The sequence below is a fragment of the Lissotriton vulgaris genome, chromosome 10 (genome assembly GCF_964263255.1).
Source record: "Lissotriton vulgaris chromosome 10, aLisVul1.2, whole genome shotgun sequence".
Classification (NCBI taxonomy): Eukaryota; Metazoa; Chordata; class Amphibia; order Caudata; family Salamandridae; genus Lissotriton; species Lissotriton vulgaris.
In genome coordinates, this window is record NC_141698.1 from 668,079,193 (window position 1) to 668,093,778 (window position 14,586).

Consider the following 14,586-nt stretch of genomic DNA (forward strand, 5'->3'; position numbering starts at 1 on the left):
TATGCCTATTCTATCTCGGTCACCAACCTCTCCATATTTACTCGCATCACGCACAAGTCGTTGCCTCCCCAAAACATGCTATCGAAGTGCCTCCTCTTTTGTTCCATCTCACCATGCAATACAGTTCGGTAGCAGAAATGTCATAACGTTTGTCCTATGGCTTTACACATTTTTTATTTACACTAAAAGTATCAAAAAACAAATATTTTCTATGCCATTGGTCAAATATTTTCCTTTTTCTTTCTCTCAACAGCCATGAGTTCAATTAAATTTTAGTGTCATAAAATAACAGCACAAAAGTCATTATACCGAGAAACGGAGGAAGCAACTAGGATGCACAGGTCATATTTGCTCAGTACCAAATGTTGCGTGAAATGGAGGTCAGGGATATTTGATCCAGTCATGCTGTTTTGGACGCCATCTTCTAGCTTTACCTGGGCACCAAGGGAACTTCAGGCCTGTGGAGTTGTTAAATTTCCAATTTGTGCCGAACTGTGCTAACTTGATTTACCTGTGCAAACACTCTTGGAGCATTTAGAACAGCAAGTGGTGGAGCTGGAAGCGATTTATGCAGGTTAGGGTTGTGTGTATGGTGGGGCGGGAACTTTGGTAGCGTTTGGCTTCTGTGGCCCTTGTAAAAATACCAAAATACCCAATATGCGTGTACATTGGTGACGTCAGTATGTGATAAAGCAAGGTGTTTGCATATTCCAGCAGAAGATTGATGCTACCTGTCAGTGTAAAGAGGGGTGCACGCACAAGCACACCGTGCACTACTCTATTCGTGTTAGTTAGCAAGGGAAGACTACCTCTCAGCATCTCCCAAAGATGAAGTGAAAGTGACTTTGCCAAGATATAGTGGGTAGCCCGTGTTCCAGACTAAACACTGAAGGTTGTGATGCACTAACCCTGGTGAGATATGAATGAGGAGGAAATAGATAAACAGGTTGAATGAGTTTGAGGGTTGTTGGAAGCAATTAGAAACTAAGTGTTCTCATATCATTACCTTCTCCCTGATCTGACAGTTTAAGGCCTTGGCATGCACAGACCCCCTGGGTATAACCTAATGAGGAGGGTGAGGGTCAGGTAATTCGAGCCTCTATCACAGGCAAGACTACGGGAGACAGTCAATCGCACAGATCTAAGCCAGACAAGGGAGTAAATCTGTTAGCAAGGTTGAGATCAAAGAGGCCACCCATAGGTCTTTGTGGTGTGAGTCTGCTAACGCCCCCATGCGACAAAGGGTGACTCAGTCTATAAAAAGAACCCGGAGGCAATAAGGATATTTTCCCAGGGGGGCGCCATTGTTTCCTGCTCCCCAAATGACCCAATAAAAATCTGACGACATGGGAGTTCTTCGAATTGGCAACTACAAAGTCACCCCTCCCATCCTTAGTGGAGCGACCAACCCAAGATGCAGGTCTAGCCATTATCATTTGGTTACAGATATCCCACCCGGTGCCCCCTCAACCTTCAATTGAGCGCTAAGCCAGTGCGTGGTTTTAGACATTAACTGCTCAGTGGATTCCGTTTGCCCCTCCACCAGAGGAGGAGCGGCCGGTGGGAGATGCAGAGTCGTAGAGCCCTCATTGCGACCCATAGAAGTATGTACTAGAAGGGGGTCTCGGTTAGAGTGCCCATAGGCGACGTTAGACTGGATTCCAGTCCCACAATTAGGATGATCTTGATTGGGATTGCTTAAGAACCTGCCCCCTGAGTGACTACCCTCCCTCCTTGGAGCAGTCGGAATAAGCTGAGCAAATTCACTTGACAAATTTCCAATCTCACCTTCATAACCACACAGTGGTACAGAGTCAACCTCCGGGCCACTACCCTCCCCACTATGCCTACAAATCGGGGCAGGGGGAGAATTAGATGGGGGAGGCAAGACAGGGGGGATATATGATTAACAGGGACACTCAAGGCATTAGTTACAATTTCAGGGGGCCGATACGTTTTCCCCAATAAGTCCTCGATGATAGAGAAATTGGATGCGACACGCGTTTCTAAGTTTGATAGTCTTTCCTCAATCACAGTCAGTCTATCAAGGATCAGGGATATTGATGATGATAAAAGTTCCCTGACTTTAAGCAACATTGCCTTGTGGGCATCGGAAAGGAGGGCACCCAATGGATCAACATTCAGGACAACAGAAGTAAAGGAAACAGACGGAGGGGCTGAGGGCGAGGGAGCAATTACCCCACCATTCCTATTAAGCTTTTGCATTTTGTTTTTTTCTGTCTTTGAGGGCGCACTCCCCTCTTTGTGGCAGGTTCCGGAGTTGGGGCCGTGGTCTGTGAAGATGGTTTGAGCACTGACCTAGTGGCAATGCGTGGAAGAGTACCACAGGGCACGACCTCGTGCCGCCTCCTCAGGTACAGGGCTGGTTGGATCCTCTGATAATGATAATACTTCCTGAGACGCCAGTAAAGACTGACTGTCGTCTTATAGAGGATCAGGGAAGGCAATCACAGTGGCGAGGGGGTGTTCCGGGGAGCGTGCGGATACCAAGCCACCCAGTGATGATCGTTTAGTTTGCAGGAGATCTAGGGAGAGACGGTGCTCAGTCAGGCCAATCTTGTGCGCTAAGACTGAGCTGGCTCTGATTAACAAGTGATCCAATGTCCCAGCAAGACTTCCCCCAGTCACTTCTGCTCTGCTTTTGCCCTCACGAGTGGTCATTATGGCAAAGGAAGGAAATTGGCAGTTCAAAGATCCCGCTACAATAGTAGCCAACCTGAAACAAAATATAATCGTACAATCGTACAGCAACTAACCTAAGCAGCCGCAGTGGATAGAGGGGGGGCCCGGCCTTCTCCGGTCTCCAACGGGCCCGCCCTTGGCCCGGGCTTCACCCGGGGCCACCTGCGCGCGTACCGCGAGGTGGGAACCCAGGAATCCTTGTGTGCCCCTCCTAGCACTTGTTTGCTGTGTCGGCGGCGTAAGTGACGAAAGTGGTGCCAGGAATTGTAGTCCCGGGGTTCCGCAGTGTTTCGGTGGAGGACCCCAAAAGAGCAGAAACTAGTGGCAGCACTGGACAGGGTGGCGGTGGAGACAAATGTCCTGCAACAGCGACCTCCCCAGGTGCTGTCAATAATAATAGAGAATAGGAAAGGGGTCCTCAAGGACTGGCAAACAAATTATATTATATTGATGATGGGGGAAACACAGGAAGGCAGAACTCAAGCTTCCATTGCTGACAGTTATATTGAAGCAAATCATTTTCTCATGTTGATTGATTCAGAGGCGAGGCACTCCATAATGTGGATGGAAATCTTAATTTTTTTGTAATCACTGACACAAATCTGACGATGTAGTGGCTTGTATGTCAATTTAGATGCTGGTAATGTAGAAGAATCTTTCACTATGACTGATGTATAAGACTATGAAGCCCAAGGCAATGTACAGTTCTGTATATTGTCTTTGATCACAAGAGTAAAGAAGTGGAATTGCAGAGTCAAACCCACACCAAGGTATTCTGCACCCTGATTGTTAGACACTATTTTACTATGTAACTGAGTCCTAACAAGAAAAAAGTTCAAAGTTCCTTCATAGGTTGTTTTTGTAGACCTTCACCCACTCCATTAAGGGTATGCTTCATCATTGTCTCTTACCCTAGTCCCTATAAAAGAAGGTGGGCTCGATCATTTTCCAGGGAGCATATTGGATATTGCCTTGCGGTGGTCTAAAGAATAAATATACCTTAGCGTTAACAAGCATGGTAAACAAGTATATAAACCTCGGCACTCTATTCAATGTTGTGTTGATTCATACAATTTTTCATACAAGTCAATTTGAAGTACCAGCAGGACGTAAGATTTTTTCTTACCATATCAATTTAACAGAGTTTTGAATCACAAGTGTACAGTCGGAACGATCACGCCGTGAGGGAGTACATGTTCACTACAGGGGCATATCATAGCCCTAGACTCTTCGTCCATTAATACTGTAACTTACTAGTGGATTCAATTGAAAAATATGGGACGTGGTTCTTGTTCTGATAAAAAACTTTAATGCATTTAGGGACCGACGATTCCCAACTACAAGACTTAGACATTCCTATACAACTTTTCGTTTTTTACCGGATCAGTTATTGAAGCCTTGATAAAGTTTCTAAGAAACTAAACACGTGTCGGCTGCCGGTCCAACGCTTGAAAGGAGGATTATTGTATCAAGCTCTCTATTCTTGGATTACAATGTTACTGCTTTTAAACTTGTGATTCAAAACTCTGTTTTATACTCATATTAAATTGATACGGTAAGAAAAAATCTTATGTCCTACTGGTAGTTCAAATTGGCTTGTATGAAAAATTGTATGAATCAAAAAATATTTTAATAGAGTGCCGAGGTATATATACTTGTTTAACGTTTTCACTGGGTCCAATTGGGCCTTAGTGTTTTGGCACCTTAGGTAGTGGGGTGTAGTTATTTTTACCTTGAGGGGCACCAATGGAGAGATGCTTATAATTAATGCACAAAGAGAGGGATGTGGTACCAATTAGACCACCACTGCCATTTGTAAATATTGTCAGCAAGCATGGTCTAAAGAATAAATATACCTTAGCCTCTTTATTGGTGAGTGTCTGTGCTATATTAAAATCAGGGTTGGGGTGTCTGCGAAATATGGTGTCCCTACCTGCTGTATTAGTATAGGGTGGAAGAGCACCATATCCCACAGACACCCCAACCCTGACTTCACCAATAAAGGGATACCTGGGTGCTGCTAATAGAGTTGGTGAGAGTCTAAAAAAATGTATAAGGGTCCTTGCTTTTTTTCTTCTTAGGACTCTATGGTGTCTCACAGGATACCTTTGAATGGATTTTATTAACTTAGGGAGATAGCATCCTATTTCTCATTTGAATGCTTTCTTCCCTCTCCAGACAGAGAGCCTTTGGTTTGTATCTAGTTCTATGTCTGAAACGGTGTTGCAGAGTCATCAGCCCAATTAGGCAGCAGGAAAAGAGGCAACTGATGTTCCAGTTGGCGTGGAAGATATTTTCAAAGATGTTTAGGAATGAACGTGATTATGTGTAGTTGCACCCTTCAATTAAAACCTAAAAGAGGGGATAAGGCTGGTAACGAGTAATTCCAAGATCCTTCCATAAATCTGTGAGAGGCTTTGATCAAGGAATTAGATATGCTGGGACTGGAGAAAACAACACATTTAGTTGAAGCAACAGAATGGTTTTCTGTTTTAGAGGCTAACACAATGGGGTCAGGCAGATCTGGGTTCGTATGAACCTACACAGGGTTAACAAATGTGTGCTGGTAGACATATTCACACTTTCACATATAAATGATTTATGTGGTGTTTAAGGCTGCAGTGTGTGTTGTGCAAATTTTGAGAGGTAGAAAAATATTATTAAGAACACTCCATACCATGGCATGCATGTGGGCAATTTATAACTTCAAAAACTTTTGTGGAGGCGAGAAATCACTGTGAGAACTGATCACAAGTCATACAAGGCCACTTTTAAACTGAATAGCTTAGACAATGGTTTGGCAAGGACTTGCTGTAACATCACACGTTTAAATATACATTGGTTTGATGAACAGGGAATGCTCAAGGATACTGATATTGGTGGGAACGGATATTTAACTGGCACTACAGCTGCCCTAGAACTCTAGGAGCGGTTTGAGGCACTATCGGGCCTGGGGGTCAATAAGAAGAAGACTTATCTATCCCCGCTGGTGGGACAGGCACCCAGGCCGGCAATGTTACTGGCTGACATTAACTGGGCTCTACATTCATTCAAATACCTAGGCATACATGTCTTCCATACTATGGAAGATCTAAAAGAAGGGAATTTGGGACGGGCGCTGAAGTCCCTCCGAACTTGTGTGTCTTTCTAGCACACTCTGCAGCTGCCCATTATGGAGCGGATCTCTTTGACTAAGATGGTCATGTTGCAATGGTTATTATACTTCTTTGTGAATTTGCCGACCTTGATGCCCTGATGGTGGTTCAGACAGGTGAACTCATTAGTGCGGGACCGGATATGGAGGGATGGCTGACAAAGAGTATGCCTCAGGACGTTACAGCGTCCCATGACAGAAGGCGGTCTGGGAGTGCCAGATTTAGAGCTGTATATGCTGCCCACCCAGCAGCAATTGCTAGCCCAGTAGCTGGAGGGCGTGAACGCAGAGGGAACCAGGTTGATGGAACCAAATGATAGACCTGAAGCGCTTCTAGCAAAGTTACTGAGACCGACAGTTGTCACCCGCTATCAGTCAACATTACAACTCACAGCCCTGCAAACCTGGAGGTGCTGCGTGTGCAGACTGGGGGGGGCCCTGTGGTACACCCGAGGCTGCCCTTAGGTGAGCTTCCTCATGGGGATCCTGTGACGACGCTTACGTCCGAGCAATTGACACCATGAATGGAGATAGGTCTGGACACTGTGGGCGACTGTTATCAGGATTGTTCCCCCCGTCGCTGACCTGATGGACAGCTGTGGTTTCCCCCGGGCCAGTTCCTACAATATGAGGCTTTTATCCGCACCTTTGGACAGTTGTGGGACGTGGGTAGGGAGGAGCCGGCGACCCATCCGGTGCTACACACGGTGATCACCTTAGGTACCACGAGGCACCAAGTGAAGTGGCATCATGGGGCATTGGTCTCCCCGTCTATTGCCCCACTGAGGGAGCTCCGGAAAAGGTGGGAGAGGGTGGCAGATAGAGAGCCTATTAATGCAGAATGGAGTACAGTTCTTTGGTTCCCTAAGCAGATATCACGGAACACTAGACTCAAATACACACAGTTTAACTACATACACATGATCTACATGACTCCTCACAGACTCATCTGACAGAGGACGAAGAGTAAAGACATTCGGAGAGGGGGGTTCCATGGGGCTTGCCAGAACGAATGCATAGAATCGTTAAGTGGCGACCTCTTGAGTCATAACCTACAATTACAACTCGCATCAGCAGCAGTTGGGGGGGAGGGAAGGGTAGGGGGGATTACAAGGGATCCGCTGTAGCGACAGGCGGAGTGCCTGCGGTAGGGAATTGTGGCTACAACTGAAGGAAGAGGATATCCAGGCCGAGACACTTTGTATACACATGGATTGGGTTATCGATAGTCCCCAGAGAATATCACCACGGGAGGGCACTAGAATAGACTACATAGTGCGGGCACTGATGCTACTGGCGTCACCCATTATGGGTGACTGACTGTAATTGGCGGTGAATTGGGGGAGGGAGTTTGGAGGGTATAAAATGCAGATACTAAATTACGTTGTTGACCAGACAGCTCTATGAGATGGCCACCATGACATCTTTTGTGGAATGTACTGCTACGCCGTCCAGCCTCCGGGATGTGGGCTGAATGGCTGTGTGCAATTTTATTGACGAGATTGTGCTTTGAGATGTCAAGAGTGAGAAGGTGGACCTACTTGGATGCTTTGTTTATAACTCTGCAATAAAAACATATTTACAAAAAAAAATGACTCCTCACAGACTAAATGTCATGTGTGGTGGAGAAGTGAGAAACTGCCTGAGGTGTAAGCATGCAGACGTGGGCTTTATACACATGACTTGGAGCTGCAGCATTATCCATACATATTGGGAGGGGATTCTAGCCAAGATCAAGGAAGTGCTAAAGAGGGAACTAGCCCCCACGATAGAGACCTGCTTACTAGGACTTTTTCCACGACCAACTAAACGGAAGGTGGGGAATAGATTAATTGATTTGGCCTTGGGACTAGCGAAGGATAGCCCTAGAGTGGAAGTCATCTTCTGGGCCACAGGTAACCAGCTGGAATCGAGACGTCATTATTTGGGCTGGAGAGGAGGGTAGAGCCCTCAGGTGGGAGGAATCGAGGGTCATTCGGAAGCGGCCTATAGCGGACCTTGGAAGGAGGCACTGGCGGTCTGGGAGAATCCAGAACAAGACTGGAATACAGAAGAGGAGACTGGGAGTGATAGTGGGTGACCCAAGTTTTATCACAATAGATGGCCAACTTTCGACAGGGACTGACATGAATAGATAAGCACTAAAAAGGTAAATACAGACCTCTGGTTGAGATGTGGCTATGTGCCCCAATACGGATTAGAAACAGAAGGAAGACCCCCCCCCCATACCCCCCTCCCCCTCGGGAGACATGCACTATATGGCGTTTAAAGCTTAAAGTAACTAATGAGCAATAGCGCATCCACAGACCCCCTTCTGCATGAAGTTTTGTTAATTGTTTATGATTTATAATAAGGAGCTGGGATCAATGAAGGAATTACCAAGCCCGGGTGTGCGGCGGGAGGCCACTCACTGCGATGGGACCGGGAAGTAGCGATAGGCATTGTCCAGGGAAAAGAAGGATAAAGTGAACCACTGACTGGTAGACATGATTCAGGGAGGGTGAAGGTAAACCCGGAACAACGATGGTCAATATTAAAATCTGTTACCCGGCTAGAATATATGTAGAAATACCTTAGTGATGATTAAGAAATGTAATTTAAATAGTTATATATGTGTAAAAATGTCTTAAAATACAAATGTCAATAGAAATATGTTTTTTTTAAAAAGGATACTGATATTGGTAAAGAATAGGTTGGAAGATAGGATAGAGAATGTGGACAAGGTAGTGAATGTGACTCTAGAGCAAGAGGAGTAGTTGAAAAAATGATACACAGGATACTGTGTTATTGCACAAAGAAGACTACTTGGCAAATGGCTGTCCGTAGAAAAGTGAGTTGGAGGGTGAGATGCAATGTTTTGGCTAATTAAAGATGAATTAAGGGTATTACACATTTTTCGTGCAGGAGCGACTGACTGCACAGTTAGGACAATGCACATCCATGTTGAACTAGTGGACTCCAGCACCGACTCCCTAATAACCATATCCCATCCACAGACAGGCCAACACTTGATCCAGCAGATCCGCTAGTGACACAAATGCCCTCCTATAACTGCTGTTGAATCCTCCCTTTCACCACCTTCAACACAGTCCTGTTCAGGTGAAAGTGGCTCTACTCCACTGTATTTGTAGCATTTGGGTTTACAGGCATGAAGGAAAAGTCCATATTGAAATAACACAGATTGACTCACATTCTTATTCTTTAGGAAACAGTACACTCTTCTCTGTAACATTCTTAAAGGTGGATTACACATAACTAGGTGAGATTACCGTACAAGACAGCCGGAAAATGTAGTCAAGTCCACTTTTTTTAATTACAGTTCTAATTTATTTTTAATCCTTTGCCTGTTGAATCATGATTGCACATGGTGATCATCTTGTTAGATCGCGAACAACTGTACAGTCAAAGTCAAAGTCAAGCAGTGGCATAATATCATTCATTGAAAATGTACCTCTTCTACCACGCGTGCCTTCTGAACTTCCTTCAGATCAATTATGAGGCTGAAAGCAGATCAAAACACTTCAGTTAGCAAAGACAAGAGAGTGAGCCTTCACAGAAACAGTCCAAAAAAGTACAGTGGTTTAATTAGCATTTATGCTCATGCCTGTGCAAATATAATAATGACCATCCTGTAAAGACCTGAGGACAATTTGTGTGCTTCGCTTTCAGGCAGTGTGCTTTGTGAACAGAGCATGTTGAAATTACCATCCCATTCCTCAACACATATGCATGTTTTGAGTCCATAGTACAAGACAGTGTACGTCTACCCATTCCTGTGATCATAAGACTGTGCACAGGAGAGATCATGTCTCTGGCTTTGAAGTGGTCGGTGAGAGTGCAAGAACCCAGATATGAGATGTTACATGAAGGGTGTATTGTGTATTGCCTCAGTCTGGTGAGTGATGTAGTGTTTGAACCACTTACTGGAGAAAAGCCTATATGAAGTCTAAGTGCTTTCTAGAGATAAGAGTTTTAGAATTAGGGAGAGTTATTTTGGGTAGCACCAGAGGAAAGGGTCGAGGAGACAGTTAGTCAAACAACCTTCTACACTCGGATCTAGCCCGTCTGCTCCAGAAGGGGAGAGGTCCTTTTGCAAAATCCAAAATCTGGGACGAACCATCATAAGGTTTTAAAATGTCAGCACTACGCTGATCCAGTGCAATTGGTTCTTCTGGCTCCCTTTGAAGCTGACTAGTCTCTGGAGCAAGGGTGACCCCTAGAATCTGGAAAGGAGGCACATGGAAACCAGATGCACTAGACACCCAAAGTAGTATGTAGGTGATGCACCTCAAGTCACCACTAGTGCAACCAACTGATGAGGGAGAGGGCTGTTACTGGTCTCCAGATCCTTAGCCCGAGGAAAGGTCCCACATCTATACGCTGCACACGGCAAAGGTTTAAAAATGTGCACCTCCTTGACTAGCAGTAACACCTTGCCTAACCAACTCAGTGTACCTCCTCGGTGTATGAGAAGACTAGTCCATCATACCAGCTCAGCATTCTGATTTCAGTTCACTGCCTATAGTTTTGCACCCCAAATGCAAGGTATTAACCCATGTGGAAGATGACATCTTGGTAACGTAGCATCTCATCTAAAGTATGGATGAGGTCTGTTATTAGGAAAAAAAAGTCCCCTAGGGTCTTATTCACCATACGGACTATTTATCTTCCAAGATGTTTGTTTAATATTGCTATAAGTATCCTTGCAAAGTATTTGTATTCCTAATTCTACGCACTCTTCACAAGGATTTACCATTTTTTATTACACTTTACATGCTCACGCAAGTTACCTGCAGTGAGAGGGTTTCCTTTGACAAGGAATATTTTTACAGAAGCGTTGACATAGAAATTTACAACAGGAGAGCTCCTCGAGCACTGATCTCATGACTTTCATGCCGTCAACTGAAATAGGGAGATGACCACCTCTCATTCTGCCACATAGTATCCCGCAAGACACCTCATACCGGATGAGAGACAGTCTCTTCTTGAGAAGATACACATTGATTCTCCATAGCCTACCCACAGTAATCATAACTATTCAGCATTCTTGATTTGTTCATCAAGGTTTTCAGTGATTTCATCAATAGGATATAATTTCATTAATGTGACTACATTTTTATCAATAATCTCTATATCCTCGTGAAATTAGGCATGATTTTACTTCTCAAATGAACCTATATTAAAATTGGACATCGCAATTAGTATCACTGTAAGTTTACCATCCCACTCTTTGTGAGCGATCAGTCGCTTGTGTGTTTAGATTTCAATTTTCCTTCTGATGAGGGGCTATTCAAACTTTTAATATAACACTCAATACCATTACGGACACTAAAACTTGTGTGAATGGAATTAGAATTATCTAATCGAGCTACTAGCACACGTCTATGATAAACATAACTTTTATTGAGCACTGATTGAAAAATATAGACTGTGATTAATTGAAACTTACAAACATTAAACATTCAATGCAAATCCAAACGTATGGCTAACCTGCACCAGCAGTCTGTTTTGGCCATATGTGTATGGGACAGAAAGGTAATGTTTGTTATTAACAGTAATACTGGTTTTCCTGTGCGACGCAAAGTAGGTGGGAGCCCTATGTTTGATCATTATTTCCTGATTAATTATGGTGTTACAAGTCGACGTAAATCTGGGCAAAACCCTTCCCATCGGTAATAGGACACCCACCTAAAATCAGGCCTGTTATTTTGCGAATAAATAACTCCCTATTGAGTGGAGGATTTCACTACCACACATACTTGTGATGAAAGCAATGGACGCTAAAACGCCAATGGTACTCGAGGAAAGGCAAGGCCTTAAAACGCAAAGATAAAGGCATCACAGACCCCTATCATTAGTTTATTAATGGCGCTCGTGTTGTACTTACGTTATGACAATTCCCCGTTCTGGCATTTTCCCAGAAGGTGGGGGCGGGGGCTGCTTTGACGCAACCATGAAAGCCACTATGTCCCCTTTGCAGCCAGGCTCTCCAGCAGTGTGCAGCTGGTTTGAACATTTTTTCCCTGGGCTGGTTTTAATTTCCAGTCAAGGCTCGTTACATTTGATCAGCGGTTCATATGTGCTAAGCGACAATTTCTCTATCGGTTTGTATATTTCAATATAGGATTGTATTTGCTAAACAATTTCAGATAGAGTACTTGTGACTTGCAACTGGACATCTCAGCCACTGGGCAACGTATTCACAAAGAATTACCAGCGTATGTGATCCTTTTTGATATCAACAGAGAACGAATGAATTGCTATGCCCTGGAAAACACAAAGGCCATTTTCAGCCCATCGAGGCACGCATGATACTTTTTAAAATGGAGCTTTCTTCCATTACGAGTCACCGCTCTTCCTCTAACAGTTTTGTGCTCGGTGTATTTCGTGAAGGCGAGCTAATGGCTCCTAATCCTATGAGACATCTTTCTTAGGGTAACCAAGTATTTCATAAAAACGCCCATCAGCGAAAATTCTCAGAGTAAAGAGCCCAGTAAACAATTAGGGCATAAACCAGTGGTGATGACTGGTTCATATCTGCGAATAAGGCAGATGGTGGTTTAACTTAAAATATAAAGAAGCCTGTAGGACTTGGTCCTTTCTGCAGGGTTATACGCAAACGTTGTGCCTTCACCCTCTTGTTTTCTGAACTAGTTTTGTTGGCTTTTAGGCTCTGCATACTTTACCACTGCTAACCAGGGCTAAAGTACTTGTGCTCTGTCCTTTAAACATGGTAAGATTGGCTTACACTCAAAGGCACATTTGATTTCCTTAAGTCCCTAGTAAAGTAGCACTACATGTACCCAGGGCCTGTAAATTAAATGCTATTAGTGGACCTGCAGCACTGATTGTCCCACCCTCTTAAGCAGCCCTGGACATGTCTCAGTCCTGCAATTGCACCTTTGTGTGCAATTTTAAACTGCCATTTCCACCTTGCAAACGTTCCAGGCCTAGACCTTCCTTTTTATTACATATAAGTCACCCCTAGGGTAGGCCCTAAATAGCCCAGAGGGCAGGGTATAGTACAGTGGCGTCTCCCATGCTAAGGCTGGAGGAGCGTCGCCCCACTACTTCACAGCAGTGAAGTAAAGGGAACATAAAATCATAACAACTTGCGTTATTATCATTTTATGTTTCATTCTGCTGCTGCAGATTTAGGGCGGGACAGGACTGCTCTGACTACAGAAGAGCAGCAGATGAGGGGGTTGCACACTCCTAAATGGAAATGACTGTTTGGTCGGCCCTCTTGAGCTGCCCAAAATAGTAATGGGCACTTTCCCTGTTCTTCATGCAGGCTGCATTACAGCCTGCATGGAGAACATGCCCACCTCTCCACTCCAGCCCCTGGCTACCGATCACAACATTGCATTGCAGCGTTGTGATTTGCTATTGGGAGCCTGGGAGGGTGCTTCCTGCTGCTTCCTGCATCATGCTGCAGACCGGAGACAGGAAGAAGAGGACAGAAGAGAGGCGGCATCCGGCTGTCACAGGTAAGTGTTTTTAAGAAAAAAACATTTACCCCCCCCCCCCCCAACCCCGGCCTCCGCCCCCACCTGACCACCCAGGTCCGGTAGCAGCCACTACTGGTGTAGTATTGAAAAAGTTGGACATGTACTTTAAACTTTAACATGTCCTGGTAGTGAAAAACTCTTCAATTCGTTTTTTACTACTGGAAGGCCTACCAATCCATAGGTTAACATCGGGTTCCATTATTACATATAATAAGTGATAACTTTCGTTTGGGAATGTCGAGTTTGGCACCTATGGAATTGTAATTTTAAAGCTCCTTTAATGGTAAAGTCGAATTTTAAGTCACAATTATGAAAATAGCACTTTTAGAAAGTTGGGAATGTCTTGTCCCAACCATTTGGTGCCTGCAGCCTGTATCCTGGGTCACATGACTAGGTGTAACTAACAGATGGACTTTGTGTATTTATTGCTCTCATACAGTGATACAAAGGGGAAATAGGTGTTGACAGGGTGGGTCATCTCGGACTTTATGAGGGAGAGGAGCAGTCACCTACCACACTTGCACATCATAAAGGCTCTGCCTGAGCACACTCACAAAGGGTTCAACACTATCTCTTGTGTCCCCAGACTAGCTGGGGTGACGGCAGGGAGGCAGGAAGTCTCAAGCACCTAGGGGTGGAGAAACTTCTATATACTTCTCCTACTTCAAAGTGGGCACCAGATATAAATATTGGACGCTCAGACCCAACTTTTCAATACAGCTCTGGACCTGTGGAAGAATCAAAAGGACTGCTCTGCTGCCCTGCAATGTCTCCTACTCTACTGCCTGAATGAGAAGGACTGGACCTGCATCTTGAACCCAGGACTACCAGAGTGGCTCCAAGGGCTAGTTGGCTGGCCTCCTGCTCACAAACTCTAGGACAGAAAAGGCTCCAACCGCCTTGAACCTAGCACCTCCACTTTGCCTGCTTTGTGTTTTGCCCCCAAAGCAGTTACACCCAGTCCTGGACCCTTGGAAGGGGGCCTCAAGGTGCTCTGACAGCCCAGGTGTGGTCTTAGCAGACCTAACGAAGCGTGATGCATTGCCTCGCAGCTTCTTGAAACTATTGCTGCGCAACACATCTCTTTGCAGGACCTCACATTGCAGCCCTGCAGCGTTAATAGAACCGCACTGTGCGACCATAGCTATGTGATGCATCCTCTGCATGGTTCCTTGAAGCGCTTTAAAACCCTGATTTAAGGAACTTTGTTAACCAAGC

The 14,586-nt window shown here is 44.8% G+C and overlaps 1 protein-coding gene across 4 annotated transcripts in view; it reads right to left on the reverse strand.

Moving 5' to 3' along the window:
• ESYT2 (extended synaptotagmin 2) overlaps positions 1-14,586 on the reverse strand; it is a 556,590-nt gene that overhangs the window by 95,280 nt on the left and 446,724 nt on the right. For all 4 annotated transcript variants that reach the window (XM_086941503.1, XM_086941502.1, XM_086941501.1 and 1 more), the window contains exon 11: positions 9,309-9,357. In XM_086941503.1, coding sequence (XP_086797629.1) covers positions 9,309-9,357 — 49 coding nt within the window. The remainder of the gene's footprint in view (positions 1-9,308; positions 9,358-14,586) is intronic.